At 37.8% G+C, this 21,263-nt stretch overlaps 1 protein-coding gene across 4 annotated transcripts in view; it reads left to right on the forward strand.

Annotated features, from left to right (window-relative positions):
• The window catches only part of LOC149015797 (CLEC16A-like protein), a 98,370-nt gene that overhangs the window by 13,225 nt on the left and 63,882 nt on the right, over positions 1 to 21,263 (forward strand). For all 4 annotated transcript variants that reach the window (XM_089155673.1, XM_089155672.1, XM_089155674.1 and 1 more), the window contains exons 7-12: positions 8,027 to 8,135; positions 8,230 to 8,353; positions 8,491 to 8,677; positions 8,809 to 9,131; positions 17,958 to 18,046; positions 18,124 to 18,194. In XM_089155673.1, coding sequence (XP_089011799.1) covers positions 8,027 to 8,135; positions 8,230 to 8,353; positions 8,491 to 8,677; positions 8,809 to 9,131; positions 17,958 to 18,046; positions 18,124 to 18,194 — 903 coding nt within the window. The remainder of the gene's footprint in view (positions 1 to 8,026; positions 8,136 to 8,229; positions 8,354 to 8,490; positions 8,678 to 8,808; positions 9,132 to 17,957; positions 18,047 to 18,123; positions 18,195 to 21,263) is intronic.

The raw sequence follows: 21,263 nt of genomic DNA on the forward strand, positions 1-21,263 counted from the left end.
TTTCACTTCAGCATAGTTGTTTCCTACTTGGGGTCCAAAGTGGAATTAACATTTAGACTATTTTTCTTTAATAAATTTTAGGTCACCAATTTGTTTGGAAGGGCTGAAATAGCCTTGAGTTGGGGAAAAAAGTTGCACCAACTCAACAAAATCTCATAGTGATCTCAAGCCAACTCTCTTTTTTGAGTTGGCAAGGTGGGCCTTGAGATCGAGATCATGAACCATGATAGTTTGAAGGTACTAATGTGATATCCTCTAGGATCGTAACTTGAAACCCTAATTGTAGGTCCGAGGACTTGTAGATCGCTAGGAAGTTTTGGACCATCCAACTAGAGATTATTGGATTGGAATCTAGATCTGTAGATTTGGACGGTGGAGATCAAGGTTATGCCGTTGTATCAGAGAGTGATGGAAGGAAGGACTCACCCTCAGATAGAATCGGAAGATGGATTGCCAGCTTCTAGAAATTGAGTTGTAGGATACCCAAGTCCAGGTATGAGCATTGGTGATTCCCAAAAGATCTCTCTCATGTTTGGAAACACCATGGATCAATCAACTCTTCTGGTTTATTGACAACAGGGCGGTTGGTACCAAGTAGGGGTGTAAATGGATAACCAAAATCTGCTCCCGAATTCGCATTTGCATACGTTTAGCGGTATCCGATTCCATCCAATTACTAATAGGATGTGGATATGGTATACCCCTTTAAAACCGATTATTATCCGTCTGATAAAATTATCCAATTAAGTTTCTTATTTGGATTTATTTTTCTTATTTTTGTGACTTTTTTTGTAGATTTCTTACTAAAATAATGACCAAAGTTGCTAAGTTCTTAAATTTTGAATCTAACCTCACAAATAAAATGGTAAAGATGTCAACAGGTAGTCGAAAACTTGTATTGAATTTGTATTCATGCCCATTTAGAAGAATCTACTTAAGAAAATAACTATCCTATTATCATCCGAATCCGACAGAATCCATCCAAAAACCGATAGGATATTGTCCGAATCCGTCTGAATATAATAGGATGCGGATATGGTATTACCACTATCCGATCCGAATCCGATCCGTTTACACCCCTAGTACCAAGCGGTTGGATGGCTACCAACGCCTAGGGACCTGGTTGGTGGGAGTTTTAGGAATATCAGGGTTTAATGTTCCCTAAGCCCATATTTAATGGTTTAAACCCTAATTTTCATGGTTCTCTCTCATTAGGCTGCTGAGGGGTTCTAGAGGTAAGGTATGAAAGAGGGAGATGGTTGTGGCAGATTGCTTGGATCTCACTTTGATCATCAGTCTTGAAGGTGAGATATTCTTTCCCTTTCATCCTATTTAATTTTATTCGATTATTAGGAGGGATTGATGTTGTGATCGAAGGCATGATTTGGGAAATTCAGATCTGGCTGGAGAACCTATATTTTCCAATTGTCTCTAATTAGATCCAACAAGAGGAATGAGAGATCTATCTCCCCAATTTCTGAGTTTCTCAGATCAGATTGAATTTATTTGTAGATCTAGGGTTGTGTTTGTTGCTTGGTTGATTTGTGGGTGTTGGGCCATGTCTTGGAGTCAGAATTCATGCTTGAGAATGGCCCCAAACCCCCTGTCATTCGTGGATTTAAAGGTGTAAAATTCAGGTTGCGTTGCTGTTTGGCAACTTGGGAAGTCAATTGGGGGCGGCCGATTGCCAAGCGACTGCCTAGTCCCCAAGCAGTTGACCGCTTGGCTTGCTGTCAAGGAACTAAGTTCTGTTTTGGTTCAGTTTGATTTCCAATTTCGAATCTAACTTAACCCACATGTTAATAGGAGTCTTTGAAGATTGTGGACATCTTATTCGTGAAATTTGAATTTAAATTCAAGGTTTTGGAATGCTGTTTAACTGAGGGGATTGTAGACTTAGGGTTCAGTATTCTTACTTTTCAAATGCTTTTGTATTTATCATTGTGATATGTTGGTATGTTCTAGAATAGTATGCTGTTTAGGACATGCACGCATTGGGTTTATGTTGGGTGGATGTTTATTTCATTGCTTAACTATCGATAACTCTGAAGCATGTTGGGCTGGGTTATGACATATTGCCATGTTTAAATATGTCAGGGGGTTGTAGCTTAGGTCATTGCTGTTGACTCCTTATGCATCTTGTGTAGTCATAATTATACGAGTACGTGTATGTGTGTGTCATTAGATGCATGGTTAGGATTCCACATGCATCTCATGTGTATTGAAGTCAATGACCTATGGTAGTGGTGGGTGACTTGTGGGCATCCAAAGACGGTTGAGAGCCGTGAGGAGACAAAGTATTACCGGCATATCATTTATGGTTAAGTTGCATATGGAATGGGATTAGGCTCGTAGGCTCTAAAACGATGGTTGAGGGCATAGTTTTATTTAAAAAACCAACCGGCTTGGGCCAAAACTAGGTATCGACCCATCTTAGTTGAAACCTAGTACTTGCTCCTATTCACAATGGATTTTGTGTCAATTATCTAAAAAATCGAATCTTTGGTCGAAATTTCACATGTTTCGACTGATTTTGTATTATGGCCCTTGGCTTAAAAATGAGACTGTAGTTTCGTCATTGCCTCTTCCATGCCAGCACTGTCATTCCCAAAAATAATCTTGTCATCTAGGTACACAACTATAATAACGGCCTTGTCCTTTTGACAGAGGACAAACACTTCATGGTCCGAGTAGCAGCAATTAAACCCACAAGTAGGAACAGTTTTAATGAATTTTTCAATCCAGGTGTTGAGAAAACTGTTTGAGACCATAGGTAGCTTAATGCAGTTTGCACACCAGGTGTTGATTCTCCCCGAGTAACATACCCTGGAGGTTATTCCATGTAAACACCCTTGACCTCCTGATGGTCCCCCATATAAAAAGGTATGCTTGTTGTCAAGATGTAGCAAGGCTAATCAAAATTAACTGCAAAAGAAACGATTAGACAAACCCAAATTTATTAGTTAACAATATAGTAGGTCTCAAAATAATCAACTCCATGTTTGAGTGTATCCTTTGGCAACTAAATGGGCTTTGAGCCACTCAATGGAGCCGTCAAAGTGATACTTGGTAGTTTTTTTGTTTGTTTGATTTTTTTCTTTCAGCAACACCATTTCGAGCTGTTTATCTAGAGTTCTCTATTTTCTATCTCACCCAAATTTTGGGCTATGTATGTTATGCACATGTTTTACCTCAACTAAAGATAAGTTTTCTACCAAGGCTCATAAGTGTATTTTTCTAGGTTATTCTCAATACCAAAAAGGATACAAAGTTTTTGACCCTCTGGCTAAGTGTCAATTTATCACAGCAGAGGTTACTTTATTTGAGGATACCTCGTATTGGGATCCTAATCAAATGTCTGAAGATGATAAGTTTGACCCCCCCCTCTAATTCGGGTTGGAAAGTTGCTATGGAGTTTGAAATTGAGGCTCTACGTTTTAGGCATACTTGGCTCTTGTCAATTTGCCTCTAGGTAAGGACCTTGTTAGATTTCGTTGGGTATTTGTGATTAAACATGAGTTTGATTGATTTGTGGAGCGCCTTAAAGCTCAATTGGTTGCAAAGGGGTATACTTAGACTTATGGTGTACATTTTTTTTTTTGATACTTATCCCCCGTAGCCTGTTTGAATTTTTGCATATTTTATTGTCATTGACAGCTAACTTAGGGTGGCCTCTTCATCAGTTAGACATCAAAGATGCCTTTTTGTATAGAGATTGGCTGAAGAAGCGTATATACAGCAACCTATTTGATTTGTTGCTGAGGGGAGGGGGGGATTCTACTAAAGTATATTGACTTCACAAGTCAATCCATGGACCGAAACAGTCCCTAAGAGCATGGTTTGAAAAGTTCAATTGAGTACTATGTGAAGTGGTTTTCCCAATATTATTTGGATAATTTTGTCTATGAAAGAAAGATAAAGTCTAGAATTGTGTTACTAATTGTTGATGTGGATGACATAATTGTTATGATAATGCCTGCGTTGATGAAGTAAAGAAATTTTTGAGTACCGGGTTCCAGATAAAGGATTTAGGGAATTTGCAATATTTTTTTGGAATTGAAATTCTTCGGAGCATTTACGAGATTAGCCTTTCTCAACGAGAATATGTGCTGGACTTGTGACTGAAACTGGTTTGCTTGGGTGTTAGCCTGTTCATACACCCATGGACCCTCATTTCAAACTCACCAAGGACCGAGGATAGGTTTTGTGAACTCTCAGAGATATAGACGGTTGGTAGGAAAGCTATATATCTTACTGGGAGTCGTCCAGATTTGTCATATACTATAGGGATTGTTAGCCATTTCATGTACTCATGACTCACCTAAGAAGCCTCATTGGGATGATGTTATGCATGTCTTACTCTATTTGAAAAAGGCTCCACGTCAAGGGTTTGTGTACAACTGAAATGCACATTTAAAGTGGCGTGCTTGTTTAGACGCAGATTGGGCAGGTTCACAAGATGATCGGAGATCCACTTCTGGTTATTGTACTTTCCTTAGAAGGAATTTGGTCACTCGGAGGAGTAAGAAGCAAGTTACAGTGGCCTTGTCTTGTGCTGAAGCAGAGTATAATGCTATGGCTCACATGGTTTCAGAATTTTTTTGGGTCAAGTCCTTCCTGAAAGAAGTTGGTATTGAAGTTGAAGAGCCAGTTGAAATGTTTTATGGTAATCAGGCAGCGATCTACATCGCCAGTAATCCAGTGTTTCACGAGAGGACCAAACATGTTGAGGTGGATTTGCATTTTGTGCGAGACACAATCATGAGAGGAGTCATAGCTACTCCCAATGTAGCTTTTGCTGAACAAGTTGGAGACATCTTCGCTCAGTCCTTAATTGGTCCAGCCTGTGTGGAAGGATGCTGCAAGCTGGGAGTTGGTGATCAATACTCTCCAGTTTTTTTTCTAGAATTTGTAGGATGGATTCCCATGGGTTTTTGGGTCTGGTTTAGGGCTGTAATCTTCTACTATAAATAAAGACACTTGAGGTGAGAGACAACACTACTACAGAGAGAATCGTCTCTGTCTCCTCTTCTCTTCTGGTTCTCTTCTGCGGCTGCACCTCAGTAGGAGGTCCTGGTTTTATTACACTACTTTTATTTTGTTATTTGAGTTTTTATTTAGAGTCCCATTCCAAGTAGGAGGGTAAAGTTGGAATCCCATTTCAAATTGGATTCTTTCTTAAATTAGGAGTTTCGTTAAATTCTGCAAGTCCCGGCCCCAATCCCTTTCGCAAGCCCCTTCCTCCAATTCCTACGGCAACCTTTCCCCAGACCTCCCTACCCTATTTCTTCTTCTTCTTTTCTCCTTGCTGCAGCATAAGGGTCTCCAGATTTCTAAAAACCAGAATTTCCCGACCCTAATGCCTCCCCAAACACTTTTATTCAATACCTGCTCCCCATTAGAAACCAAACTCCCCTACCCTTTCCCTATCTTTGATCCCCATCTGAGCCCTTTCCCTTTCCCCAAAACCCTATGAAAACCTAATTTCCTCTTTTCTCTTAAAGCCCTAGCAATCCTAACTCTTAGTTTGCAAATCATACTTTACAAATGCCTCATCCCAATCCCATTCCACTTTAGGATCATCTTTCCCTTCTACTCTACCTTCCCATCCCTAAACCCTAGAAATTGAGAAAGCCTTAGTTGTTTGGACCCAAGAATTCCTAGAGTTAAATCTGAACATTAAAGTTGCAGAAATCAGATTTAATTTTATCAAAACCCTAACCCTAAACCATTTGGCCGAACCCTATTCTTCTTCTCCATCAACCCTAAGTCCCCTAGACCTCTAGAAACCCTAACCACAGGGTTGTCCACTCCAAATTGCCCTAGAAAACCTAATTGCAAGGTGTCCAGAGCCCTGGTTGTACTGCTAGTTCAATTGACTTAATCCTGGAGACTGGCCCTCAATCTGGTGGGGGTTACATCAGAATCAACTGAAAGTATTCAACATTTCATTCCAAGGAGCAGCTGCAGTAGTGACGCAGGCCGGTAGTAATAGATGGTTCAAGAGCTTGGTTTTGGAGTTCAATTGGGTAGACCACATTATTGAGATCTTGCAATTGGTTCAACTCCCCGCTACCCCCCTTTTCTAGGAGCTCGATGATTTCAGTAGGTTTTGACCTAGTTTGCGCCTGGAACTTGGTGTATGGCCATCTAAACAATATCACACCACCAGGTTTTGTAAAAAGAAAGTCCAAATAGGAGTTTCACTTCAGACCCTTGTGTTTGAGGTTACGATGTGCTGAAATGCTCCACACATACTTTAGAAGTAGAAAGCAATCAAATTATAGTTGGAACATAAAACAAATTGAATAAGAATTAGAAAATGTGAAACTGTAAAATACATCAACCTTAGCATAGTTACCATCTCACTTGTCATTTCTCAATTGTACTCAATTATCAAATACTAAATTATTAATACATCACTTCTAGTTCCTATATGAAATGCAAATATGGCAATCCAAAATCCAAAGCAAGTGAGCCTCTCTATGCGTACCTAGGATTCCAATATCAGGATACTACTGAAAATTCGGTTGTACTCTTCCACAGAGCCCAAAGTGGGTCTTCAACAAGTTGAACATACTTTGGTTGCAATGAGGTTGACCTACTGCTATTGCCACCACGCTGTTGAACTTCCGTCTGTATGTATACAGGGTTGAGACTGAATAAATCATAAAAACAACCTGACCCAGTGTTTGGATTTACATCATATTGTGGTTGCAGCTCTCAAAATTGACTATAGGCACCGTGAGAGGGCAAAATTGGAAAAGAAAAAAGGGGAGATAGGGAGGCACTAACTCGATAGTGCTGGCTTTCTTCTTTTGAATAGGATTCGTTTCCTATTCATTTTGTAGTTGGGCATATAATATTATAATAAAGGTTATGGCCATAGGAGGTACACACGAAACAGCATAGCCTCGTTGGCCCTTCTTGGTTGTTTTCTTCTTCCTTTGTCTATTGCCTGCTCTATTTTCTTTTCCATTAAAATCTGCTTTCAGATTTACTGCCCTATATCCAGAACAGGTGCTCTTCTGGCCATAATCATGGTCATTTTGAGGCTGATACGTATTCCATGACCCACACTAAGACTCACTAGTAATAGCTGTCATAGTTGTCAAGGCATCACCTAGTCTGTAGGTGCTTTGGTTGACCTGAGCACCTTGATCACCTAGGCAGAGTGCCTGCTTGCTTCATTGGTTCTGCCTTGTATTTTAATTTTTAACCTTCTCCAGTGCCTTGTTTTGCCTATTTGCCTTGACAACTATGGTATCTATGCTCATGCTCTTGGAGATGGAAAGATTTTTGAGTAGCAACTAATCCTTGCCTGTACTGTTTCCACTTATTCACTAACTGGAACTCAAAAGTTGGTCTACAATTTCTGTCAGAGAATCTATATCTACTTCTACGGGTGCCCCTTCTAATATGGGCTCATCATAACTCTTGTTGTTACCATTTCCATTTGACTTTCTTTAATCTTCCTCTTTATTTTCTGCAATAGCATGCTGCACCTCATAAGGAACCTTGGTGCAATAGGCAATATCACTGTAGCCTTCAGCCAAATCCTGCTTCAGTCTAGTTGGGTCTCTAGAATTAAGAATCGTCCTGCAATGTCAACTCTTGGATTTCTTTTTATTTGCTGATATCAGAGTATCAGATTAGTTGTTAAGCATTTCCTAGTCATTGGGGTGTGTCTAGGGGGCCACTTAAGCATCTGGGAAGAATAAATAAAGCTGAAGTAGATTAGGAATAAGAAAACAAATAAGCAATAAGATAACCCACTAAAGGGGCTTCCCCAGTTGTCACATGGTTTAACAGTAGTGATAAATGCCCCTTGACATGTTAATAATTCTTTGATGGATGTTGTACTGTTTGTTAGGTTGGTCAAGCTTCCCTTTAATAGTGGCTGAGGAGATCAAATAATGAGTCCTTTCCTCTTTTCTTTGCTTGGCAATTGGACACATCCATTCTTTGTTTCTTCCTTCCATTTGCTTTTCCGCTTGTGTAACTAACTGCCGTTTTGTACATCTAGGATGAGGTAGTTTCTTTCCCATTGTACATTGAGGCAATAAGGTTTGCTTTTCATGAAGAGAACATGGTTCGTATTGCTGTACGTGCTTTGACATTGAATATCTACCATCGTAAGTTCCTGATTTTGTTTACTATCATTCTTTCGTTTATTGAGCCGCAGTTAAGTTGCAATTGCATCCAATCTTTATCATGTTTACTTCTCAGTTGGAGATGAATCTGTGAACAAATATGTCAATAGTCCGCCTCAATCAGATTATTTTTCGAATTTGATTTCATACTTCCGGGAGCAGTGCATCGGCTTGGATAGATGGGCATCTGAAGCTTCAACGTATGTGTTGTGGTGCTGATAAATATTGATGTGAACAGTTGCATCATTTTCCTTCAGACTTTTTTGGCTTAACCATGTTTTCTTATGTTCTTTTTCGTTGTTATCACCTGATAAGCACTCTTTGGCTACTGTGACAGGAATCCTGGTCCAGAATCAACCTCTTGCATTCTTGTTGCTGTAGAAGAAATTGAAGATTATTTGTATTATTTTAGTGATGTCATTTCTGCAGGGATTCCTGATATTGGAAGATCAATAACAGAAAACATTTTGCAGATTCTGATATTTCCTTTGCTTCTCACTTCCCTGAATATGGACCATACTAATGTATCCTTCTTTACCATCTGCCTCTACTTGCACACATTTTGTTTATGTGAATTATTTTTTTCTGGTGTAACTGTTCTAGTATATTGAGTCTATGCATATCTTCTTACCCTTTTTTGGCTTTGCATATATAGGGAACATGCATGAGTCGTTCTACATCTCTTTATTTACTTTGTTGCATCTTGCACATTGTTAAAGCTAAGGATTTGGCAAATAGTATTGCGGCTGCTCTTTTCTGCCCCGTGGATGTGTTTTCTCCAATTCCTGAAACTAAACCCAATGGCTGTATGTTGGATCATGTTTCTGCACATGAAAACGAACAGCTTGATAATGATGCTTGTCACTCAGAGGCAGGTACTCAATGTCTAAGAATAGTTGTAGCAAACTCATCTAGTTCTCAAATTCATCCTGGAGACGGCTTGCAGTATTCTTGTGATAATCCACATTTGACTTTGAGGTAGGTTAATTTTGGTAGTCGCTAGTAGTTGAATTTCATCTTTTGTTTGTTTAATGTATCTTGATCCATTTTGATAGCTCTAGTTTCCTTTTTCAGTTGGTACGGATGCTTCTCTGGTTACCTCATATCTAGGTCAAGAACTCACAAGATATCTCAGTTTTTCTAAAAGGGGGATATAGGCCGAATTAAAAAACTACCCCATTTCAGTGGAATTCATGGTCCACTCAAGATCTCGGTTGTTCAACCAATTGAGTTGAACATACCTCCTTTTGACAAAACGTAAGACCTTGATCGAGTAGGGGGAAGATATCTTGATCTCAATGAAAATATTTTTCTCATATATTGGTACAAATGAATATATTACTACTATGGCTTTTAGCAATGCTTTACCAAATTAAGATTTATGCAATCTTTATATTTAGTAAAATCTCCAGCATTTAAAAGTTGAAAATTGTACCTACCGTTAAAAAAAAAGCATAAAAAAATCTAGATCTTGAATTGGGAGGTTGACTTTCTTTCTTTCTTTCTTTCTTTCCTCTTTTTTTATTTTTATTTTTTATTTTTTTTTATTTGTTGTTTTCCTTTAGAATTTGATTTTGTAACTATTTTTATAGGGGGAAGATATCTTGATCTCAATGAAAATATTTTTCTCATATATTGGTACAAATGAATATATTACTACTATGGCTTTTAGCAATGCTTTACCAAATTAAGATTTATGAAATCTTTATATTTGGTAAAATCTCCAGCATTTAAAAGTTGAAAATTGTACCTACCGTTAAAAAAAAAGCATAAAAAAATCTAGATCTTGAATTGGGAGGTTGACTTCTTTCTTTCTCTCTCTCTTTCTTTCGTTCTTTCTTTTTCTTCTTCTTCTTCTTCTTCTTCTTCTTTTTTTTTTCCTTTAGAATTTGATTTTGTAACTATTTTTATTGGATTTATATGAGTGGTTGTTTCCTATTTACAAATAGTATTTTAAGTAAATGAAATACAAATATAATAGAAATGAAGTACAAATACAAATGCATTTACTTTAATGATGTTAAGCATAACTAAGGGCCAATGGGTACATTTGACACTTCCCGTCAGGTCTCTATAAGTCTCCAATGGGATCGATCAAACATATGTAGGTTTGTAGGGTCGAAAGCATCAAAATATGGTTAAAATTTGAGAAACAAGGTGTAACCCAAGCATTTTTCAGCCCTTGACTCATCTTGGTGATCTAAAAAACCAAGTTGTTTTGGTCAAAACCAGTGGTTTTGGATTGCCATTTGCTTTCATGTTTGAAACCAATAAAAGTGGCTGAAAAAAACTAAATCTCGAAAAGGTTAAAAAGTGCACATCCTAGTTCGAGAACAAACATTGGCTTTTTGTCAGTTGGTGCAGCTTTCAACTTTTTAATACTGTATTTTATTTTATTTTTATTTTTATTATTTTTTATCTAGAAAGTTCTGAAATATAAAATTGTAAAACAATGCTAAAAGGCGAAAGTATGGAAAAGTATTCATATATTTTTATGGTAATTTGAGTGGGGTCAGATATCCTGAACTTATGATCCTATCTCAATTTTCAGATAGATAGATGACATTATGGTCGAAATAGGGAAATGAAATAACCCAGTCAAAATTCAACTGATGCAAGATCTTGAACCAAGTTCTCAGTTCAACTAGGTTTGAACCAACGCGCAACATAAAAAGGGCCAACCAAACTGCAGTATAAAAACAGCCTCTTCTCGATCTTGCCGATATCTGCACATTTCACCTAGTTCTCTGGTGGAAGCTCCATTCTTCAACTTTCTTCGAATTTTTTGGCTGGATTCTTGAATGCACACTCCACCACACCACCTAATTGTGGTTTGAAGTTTTGAACTCTTGTACTGTTTGTTATATTTGTTTGAACATGAATTTAAGTTTTGACTCTTGTACTGTTTATTTTATTTGTTTGAAGATGAATTTATGAGTTGGTTACTTTGTATGAGTATATTTTCTGTGAAGACAGTATACATCGTTCTAAAGGCCTTAAATAGGTAGACAGCAAGTTCCAGCGCTAATAGCCATCAAATATTTCTCCAAGATGGACATTGAGCTGGAAAAAGAAATTAAAATAACTCCCCTAGATCTTGGGCCAACGCAGCTCCTAGAGGGACTGGTTGGCCCTCATGTTTGAGTTCTTGATGTATGATTTGAATATAAAGGTAGAATTGTCTATAGGTATTTATTTTGTGTTGCCCTATTGGTATTTCTGTAATCCTTGTACTCACTCTTCCATTATGAATAAGGGTAGTTTGCATCATGCTAGAGCAGTTATTCTTGTGGTAGTGTTGAAGGAATGTTTGAAGCCACAGACTCACCGCCATCCATCACTACATTTCTTTCTGCTTAGCCTAGATAACCGGCCAACTTTTCACCTCTTTCTTCTTGACTTTATTACTGGACTGACCACCCACTTTTCCACCTCTGTCAGCTACAACCATCAATGCTTGATAACAAGGAGGGGTACCATAAGGTCCATAACCATAAGGCCCATATGTAGATCCGGCGCTCTCCATACCATTGTCGTGGAACTTGGAATCATTAGGTCTCCAAGTTCCAAATACTCTAGCTGTGGAGCCTCTGGACTCATCCAAGTTCATGGATCCTATCGGGCCTGCCAAACTGCCCACATCCATAGGATGGTAAGACCCGTATGATGATGTGTCATCCTCATATCCACGTTGATGATGTGTTCCCTTCCGCTTCCAGCAGTAGGTCGAAGTACGACCACAAGATGCTACTCCACCATGATCTACATCCTTTTGTATGGCTTGGCTGAACTGTGTCTCCCTAGTGTATCGTTAGGGGGCACCTGTGTCTCTGGTAGTGGAATTGCCATATGCTTTGGCAGTGCTCATCCACCACATGACCATCATCATCCAATCATCATCATCATCTGTAGCCTCATCATTCCCTCCATCCCCATTATCACCACCACCATCATCATCATCCTTGTGTTGAGTTTGACTAGGAGCCACTCATCCAGATCCCATGCCTTTGTGGAAGGCACAAAATCATTGTTGTGTGTGGCATCATCCAATTCTAATCCACAAAACCAGCTACCTGTTGTACATGTACTTGCCCCTCCATGGATGCCATGAATGCATCAACATCAACCCTCGAATGACGACAATCTTTGGGTCAAGCCTCCCTCCACCATATCCCTCACCCAATCAGTGAGGGGATCCTCATCATCTGATTCCACCTTGAAGATATCAGAGTGCTTGATGGTCTCTTGCTGCCCCCTACTCTCCTCCTGGTCCTTTATATATTGCATCTTCAATCGAAATGATATAGTGGACGAACACTCGATCATTCAAGCACTGAATCCCAAATCTGTTCCTATTCTTTGAGTGGATCAAGTTAAATGTGCTCCAATTCTTTTTCCATCTAGAGGCATAGCACGTCTGGGAGAGGACCCTGATTGCCACTTTCCTGAACTTCGATGCACTCGAACTATAGAGAACCCAACACTCAGGTGCATTATGAGAAAAACATTAAGTGAATAGATAATCCATAAGTTTATAAAATGTAATAATTATATATGAGTTATGCATCTAAACTAGATTACTGATAGCCCGTCACTTCACAACAGCATCTGAACCAAAGGACCTAAATGCGTCCCAAAAGTTCGTTATTTACAATCATTTATGATGATGGTTAGCCAAATTTTTGCAAGAATCCAATGCAAGTCTGAAGTCCTAATTCCCTACTATCTTACCTCATTGTTACACAACGATTAAAATGTTGAGTCTGGCTCCAACTTTGCAACCATATCATCATGGCCTCAAGCAGCGCCTTGTTTAAGCCCAAAACGATCACTGTACTAATATTTGGGGTTGAAATTGTTGAGATTTGCTCAAGTTTTGGAGCTGCAGCATGGAGTTTCCTTTTCGGATACTTTATATTTTCCTTTTGTTTCTATTTTAGCTGCTTGCTATTTTGGTTACTTTCTAGTTTTCTTGTTGCTTGGTTTGACAAGTAATCTTCCTAGGATGATTTTTTTTTTAGTAGATTTGTGAGATTTTATGCAATATGTAATTTTCTTTTTGTTGTAACTCAGTTTAGGAAAGTAACTAATACTTGATTTTACATTATAAATGAAGTCTCAAGGGAGAGTCAAAATATAAATGCAAGCTCTCTCCCTCTCCCTCTTCTCCTTTTTCTTTATTGTTCTTCTTGGTTTCTTTTTTTAGTAGATTTGTGAGATTTTATGCAATATTTAATTTTCTTTTTGCTGTAATTCAGTTTAGGAAACTTTCCTAAATTGAGACTTGATTTTACATTATAAATAAAGTATCAGGGGAGAGCCAAAATATAAATGCAAGCTCCTTCCCTCTTCTCTTCCTCTCCTTTTTCTTCATTCTTCTTCTATTCTTCTTTCTGAATTTCCTTTCAACCCTTAGGCTGAAAATCTATCACGGTATCATAATAGGTTTAATCAGCCTAGGTCTCTCTCAATATTCTCTCTCTCTCTCTCTCTCTCTCTCTCTCTCTCTCTCTCTCTCTCTCTCTCTCTCTCTTTCCCCTCTCTCTACCTGGTGTGCAACAACTCTTTGCTGCATTAATGATATTTTCGATCCTTCTTCAAATAAAAGCATGAAGTGATCTTGTTTCTGCAACAACCTAAGACCCTAAAGGAGCTACCGAATTACCTATCATTACCACCACACAACCTATCTCTGTTCTTTTTCTCTCACAATTGCGAAGGATTTTGTGCTGATGTTTCTTCAGATAAGTTGGTTTATTTTTGGTTTTACAATTATTGCAACTTGCCTGTGTTCTCTTCTTTTAGCTCTCTGGGTTATGATATTCATTGGATTACTTGTTTAAGGATCTGTTTGGATGCCTGATTTATTGTCATGATTACTGCTGTCCTATTTATAGAACAAAATTCCGTCGAAACTTGCGAAATTTCTACCTAAATTTCCCATTTTGGGAACCTTGAAATGAAAAACTAGGGGATCGAAAAAAATCCCAAGTTTCGATTGAAACTGTCAAAATTGTCAAAACTTGTCGAAACCTCGAAACCGGTTCAACCTAGCTAGACCAGCTAGCTAGACCAGCTGGTTCATGAGAAACAAAAATTCCCAACTTTTATGGGAAACATGAGAAATTTTGTGGAAACCTAGGAAATTTCGTGGAAACATGGGAAGTTTCGTGGAATCCTGGGAAATTTCGTGGAAACCTGGGACTTTTTCCTGTAAGTTTCGTAGCTTTCCCATATTTTCAATTTTTTTTTTGTTTCTTTCATGTTTCCCCAAATACCCCCTCCATCAGGATTTTCCTATCCAAATTGTGTATTCCCTCAGACTGGTTCTCTTAGGCATGTTGATGACCAGACATATAAAGTTATAGTTGTCGATTACCTTGAAAACCATAGGCATACAATGTTATGGGATGTCTAAGTTTGTTGGTTGGAGGAGAGGATGTTATAGGCATAGTACTGCTCGGCTCATAGGATGGATCCACCAAGGCACTTCTCTTGGCACTGAGTTGTACTTTCCTTTTATTGTCAGTTACTTTCTATTTGATGTTTTGAAGTTAGAAATTATATATTGAATGTTATGTACTTAAGTAGTTAAGTTTATTGTGTACTTTTCGGACAACTTTACATTGATGTTATGTACATTAAATGACATATCTACATTGATTTTTTTAGCAAAATACAACCAATGTCTTCTTTGTACTCTAATTAGCTTAAATGCAGAGTCCCACCCTAAAATACTCCCTAAAACCTGTCGAAATTTGCACAAAAAAGTCCAAAGTTTCCTCGAAATTTCCCAATTTCCCACCTAGGTTTCCCATTTTCACCTTGTCGAAACTTGAGTTTCCCTCAAATTTTTTTCTATGGTCCTATTACTGCTTTTACTGTTCTAGATGGATAAGTCCCTACTGCTGTCCAATTATTGCCTTCGCTATTCTAGATGGATGATACCCTATTTACTGGAATCGACCTCAACCCCTTATTCTTTTGGTAAATAGAGGTTTGAATTGGGTTTAATTTGCTGCTATCGGTTACCTAATAACTGGAATTGGCTGCGAGGTATTATCTTCTGGTAAATAGAAAAGATATTATTTGGACTCCTGTTTGATCCACTTATATTGCTGTTGCCCCTATTTCATTGAGTCTTTATGCGTTGGAATTTTCTTTTTTTTTTGGTTGGAAGGTTAAAAGAAGCTAAAGAGTTGGATGACTTTAAACTTTGGTATACTGAGGATAAAATTAATAAAAATAGAGCAGGTATAATAGTGGATAAAGATTTTAAAAATGATGAGGTGGATGTTAAAAGAGTGGGTGATAGGATTATTGCTATCAAGCATGTAATGGAGAAAGAGTTCATAAATATAATTTGTGCATATGCACCTCAAGTAGGATTGGATGAAAGTCTAAAGCTAGAATTTTGGGAAAATATGGATGGATTAATTCAAGGAATTCGTCAAGGAGAAAAGATTATCATAGGAGGTGATCTAAATGGATATATTGGAAAAGATCAAAGAGGCTATGAGAGTGTACATGGTTGATACAGTTTTGGAGAGAGGAATGAGGAATGGATCTCAATTTTAGATTTTGTTGTTGCTTTTGATCTATCTATTGTAAATACTTACTTAAAAAACAGAGTGGAACATTTAATTACTTCCAAATGTAGACATCATAGAAGCCAAATAGATTTCTTCCTAACTAGAAGGATTGATAAATTGATGTGCAAAGATTGCAAGGTGATACTAGGGGAAAGCTTAATTGTATAACATAGACTTGTGGTCTTGGATATGTTCCTAACCTCAAAAACTCATAAAAAGTGCAAGGTTAACTATCCCAGGATAAAATGGTGGAACTTGAAAGTAGAGTGCTTGAAATCCTTCGCTAATGAAGTATTCAAACAAGGAAAGTGGGATTTTAAGGGGGATACTAATGTGATGTGGAATGAGATGGCTATGTGTATAAAAAAGGTGGCTAAAGATGTCCTAGGTTAATTAAAAGGAAAGCTCCATTCTTATAGAGAGACTTGGTGGGATAGTGAGGTTCAAGCTGCCATTAGGAATAAGAAAGCTAATTTTAAGACATGGCAAAGAATCATGGATGTTGGATGATCTTTAAAGGTAGAGGTTGGATATAAATAAAACTAAGAAAATTGCGGGAAAAACAAGGAAAAAGAAGTTTAAAGAGTTATACAATAAGTTGGGCATGAAGGAATGGGAAAAATCTATTTATAAGATAACTATAATGAGGGATAGGAAGTGTAGAGATCTTGACCATGTTAGATGTATTAAAAATGGAGATGGTAAAGTACTAGTATGTGATGAGGACATTAAGAAAAGATGAAAAATCTATTTCTTTATTCTACTAAATGAGCATACTTCAAGCACCTAAGATTTAGATGATTACACCATTCACCAAGGCACCAATTTTCAAACTTATATACGGAGAATTTCGATGTTCGAAGTAAAAGAAGCACTAAGGAGGATGAAATTCGGCAAGACAAGGTCCTGATGAAATCCCAATAGAGGTATGGAAGAGCTTAGGAACCCATAGACTAGTTTGGTTGACTAAGTTGTTTAATAAGATTATGAGCACAGGGAAATGCCGGATGAATGGAGGAGAAATATCGTGGTTCCAATTTACAAAAGTAAGGCAGATATTCAAAGTTGTAATAACTATAGGAGCATTAAATTTATGAGCCATACTATAAAATTATGGAAGAGAGTAATTGAAACCCGTTTGAGACACTCAACTATAATTATGGAGAACCAATTTGGGTTTATGCTGGGAACATCTACAACGGAGGCTGTTCACCTAATTATGAGACTTATGGAAAGGTATAGAGAATTTAGGAAAGACCTTCATATGGTATTTATTGACCTAGACAAAGCTTATGATAGAGTTCTTAGAGCGTTAATTTGGCAAGTACTAAAGAAAACAAGTGTTGCAAGTAAATGTGTAGACATAGTTAAGGATATGTATGATGGTTTGGTGACAAGTGTATGAATAGTGGGGGGACAAAGTAGTGAATTCCAAATTATAGTTGGGCTACATCAAAGATCAACTTTAACCATATTTATTCGCACGTGTAATGGATGAATTAACAAAAGACATTTAAGATGAGGTCCCCTGGTGTATGCTTTTTGTTGATGATATTATGTTAATTGATGAGACTCAAGTGGGGATTAATACCAAATTAGAATCATGGAGAGCATCTTTGGAATCAAGAGGCTTTAAACTAAGTAGAATTTGGGAAAGCTACGAAACTTGCAAGAAAAAGTCTCAGGTTTCCACGAAATTTGGGAATTTTTTTTTCTCATGAACCAGCTGGTCCAGCTGGGTTGAACTAGGTTTCGACGAAATTTTGACGGTTTCGATTGAAACTTGGAATTTTTTTGGGTCCCCAAGTTTTTGTTTTGAGGTTCTCAAAATGGGACTGAAATTTCGCGAGTTTCGACCGAATTTTGTTCTATGTTACTACGTATGCTACTTGATATATCAAAACTTAGTTGCAATCCCCAATTCAGCTGCTGGTCTGAGCCAGATAGAAATTTGGAGACTTCATTGGCTGTTTTCCTGTTTCTCTCTCTAATACTAGTGAATGACTCAGTGTTCAGTGGACTTTAAGAGTGTCACTGCTCGCCCCTTTTCTATTGGATGTTTATGATGATTTAAAGATGACTGCTTGATTGGAAATTCTTTTCTCCATTCCATTCTTCAACCTCTTTACCTCCTAGTTTTATATCTAATCAACATCTTCATTTTTATCTGCCTGAATGATTCTTTGTTGTGATTCACTCATCTTTTGTGTAGGGAATCATTGCTATCATACATCTTTAGTGGGAGTGACACACAAGTTTTGAGTTCTTTGTGCGTGTTGGCTACGCTGCTGCAAACAAAAGGTTAATATTACTGAACGTCAATGACTTTAGTACTCTGTGCATTTTCATATTTTAGAAGTTTCTCTTTCTTTTTGTAGAACTTGACGAATCCATGCTGGATGCACTTGGAATTCTTCCACAAAGAAAACAACATAAAAAACTCTTACTGGTGGGTGATATTGACAGTTATTCATCTCCAGTTCCAAGTTTTGTTTCTGTATATAGTATTTATTAATGTCTCATTACTATTAAATGTTCTGTGATTGGAACTTGCAGGTTATCTGTTTGAATCACTGCACTAGGATTTAGTTTGAACACAGCTTATTTTTATGATCTCTTGTGGTTTTGTAACAGTGTGCATTAATAGTATTTGGTTTTTAATCACTTTGGTAGAAAATAATCAAGAACACAAACATATTCGTTAAAGTAGGTGGATAACCTTTTTTAGTTTTGTTACTTTAGTAGTTGCTTTGACAAGTTAAAAGTCCGAAAATTCCTTGATTAAGCTTAGTGACCACAAATTTCCTGGGTTGCCAGTCATTAATGGTTTTACAGAAAATAACATTTCTTATCAATCTCAAAATCCATGATTAATTTCTTGATTGGAACCATACCCATTGTCCTTTTTCTACAATTGTGGATTAGGCCCTGAGTTGTGCTTTTTCTCTTACCCATTACCCGTGATGCAAAATCTTCGTCACACCACAGAAGTTTGCCCAATAAGTACCCTGGCTCTAGTTTCAGTCTGTCACCAATCATTGATTTTCTGTTGCCACCAATTTGTTTTACCTCTGCTTGCTCTAGATGATGGTTCTTGTACCATTGTATGCATGGTTAGAGATCTCACAAGATCTTGATTTTTGGCCATGTCGAGATGAGACTCTGGTTGGGTTCAAAAAAGCCAGAAATCTCAATTGAGAAATCACATTTCTATCAAGACAGGGCGAGAGTCAGTCTTATCTCAACCCTGTCTTGCCTCTTTCGGCTTCCATCTCGCTGAGAGATTCCCAAGTTGGATTTTATCTAGATCTTTTGCCGGATTCTTGCTGGATCTTGACCTGCAACACTTCTTTTCATGTCTACATCATGAAAAGAAGATTAATCAAGGCCATTTGAAGGAGTAGTTCAAATAAGGTGAAATTTTGACCCATTGGAAGGGTTGCAAACTCATGTAATCAAATTTCACGGTTCAACATCTTGCTGATTTACACTCTCATGGAAAAATATTTAATTCTCTATTATTATTATTATTTTGAATTGTTGTAAGTAAAATTTATTTTCTAGGATTTTAAAATAAAAATATTGAAACACAATTAGGTTATAAAACTCATTCTAATATATGTTAGACTCCATTGGAAGGGGATTCTTATGTTTTGTTGTGTATTTTAGAAGTATGATCATGTTAATATATAAGCATTCTATGTTTGTGTTCTTAGAACAAAGTGTGTGTGTGTGTGTGTGTATATATATATATATATATATATATATATAATATATATGTATATATAATTTATATTTTTAATTAATCAAAAAATATTTTTCCTTTGGTTTAGTGTTTTTGGATGTTGGATATGTTATTATATTAGTATAATAGTTTAGAGTTGAATATATTAGTATGATGGAATGGTTTAGTTGTTTACTTTGATTATTCTATTGATATGTGGGAATTTGTGATGTATATCAATTTAAATGGCTGATCATGGAGTTAGTAGTGATAGTAGTATGTACAACTACTAGGGTGTAAGACACCGCTTGGCAACATGATGAGGCCCTGACCACCAATAAGAAGTCAAATTGTAAATATTTCTTGATGGTGTTAAATTTCTGGTGGTGCAACCAGATTAAAACAACACTTGGTGGGAGATTCATGGATTTGGCCAACTGTGCTGAGGTGCCTTATGAAGTACAACAAGCCATTGCAACCAATCTAAAAGGAGGGAAGGTAAGATAGTGGAGGGAGTTTGTTGAGGTAGTCTTACAGAGACCTATCATGGATGTCGATGAGGAGTCAGATGATGATGTGGTTACAAGGAGGAGTATGGGTGTAGAGCAAGGAAGAAATTTCAGTTGAAATGAAAATTTCGGCCGAAACTGGACATTTTTTATCTGACTCTTGGAACCTCAATTTTGGGCCTCATATGCACTCAAATTGATTTGGATTTTTGCATACTACCTATTTCAAGCATAATAAACACTATAGAACTACTACTTTACTAAAAAAACCACTGAAAATGTAACATCCAACTTTCCAAGTATATAGTACATCAGAGAAGAAGCGAGAATGTTATTAATTACCTGTCTATTCTATTCATCTCCCTCTTCCGTCTGCACCCCATACAAATGACAATACAAGTCCCATGATGTTTGACCCATATGGTTTTGGACGTAGTCAACAACTGCATCTCTGTACGTGGCCTCATCCATGTGCATAAGATTTCTTGACGGTGGGAAGTTGTGAATCTCCAAACAAGGAATTGGTGGTGGTGGGCGTTGTGGTTATGGAATATAGTGAAAGATCTGCTCAACAAATGAAAGAGCATCATGTCTCTCAAAAGAAGGATAAGGTCCATAATGATAAGGTCCTAGTGGCTGACTCTGATAGGTGATAGTGGGAGGGACACCATAAGCTCTATAGGCTACTCCATATCCATAAGGCTCCCCTAGTGGCTGACTGGCATGACCCTTAATCTGATAGCCAAGAGGGACAGTGACACCATATGGTCCATAACCATAAGTCGACTCGGTAGAACCAAGACTCTCCACAACAGTATCATATGAGGACTTTGCAGGCCTATGCCATCCGAATCCTCTGGAGGTGGAGGAGTTTCTAGCATCATCAATGCTCATCGATCTCATAGATCCCACCAAGCTCTCGACATCGGGTGGACGGTAGGACCCATATGATGGCGTGTCCTCTATGCTACAGCCGTGCTATCTCCCCTTCCCCTTCCTCGAATATGTAGAGGAAACATTTTGGCTTCAAGATGCAGTTCCAGTATGGTCTGAATCTTGTGTCACATGGGTGAATTGACTCTCGCCCGTGAATCTCGGTGGTTGTCCTCCCCACCCTTGACTCTCACGTGGTGGTGGTGGTGTTCTGTCCCTAGGATTAGTTGAATCCTGATCACGAGGTCCCACACCCTCCTCATCCCCTCCATCACCGCCATCGTCATCATCGCCGGAGGCCTGAGTCACCTCATCCTCAGTGTCGGACCAAACAATCAAATCCTCACTCTGG

The sequence above is a fragment of the Hakea prostrata genome, chromosome 5 (assembly GCF_041222555.1).
Source record: "Hakea prostrata isolate BN-2017 chromosome 5, UWA_Hpros_2, whole genome shotgun sequence".
Lineage (NCBI taxonomy): Eukaryota > Viridiplantae > Streptophyta > Magnoliopsida > Proteales > Proteaceae > Hakea > Hakea prostrata.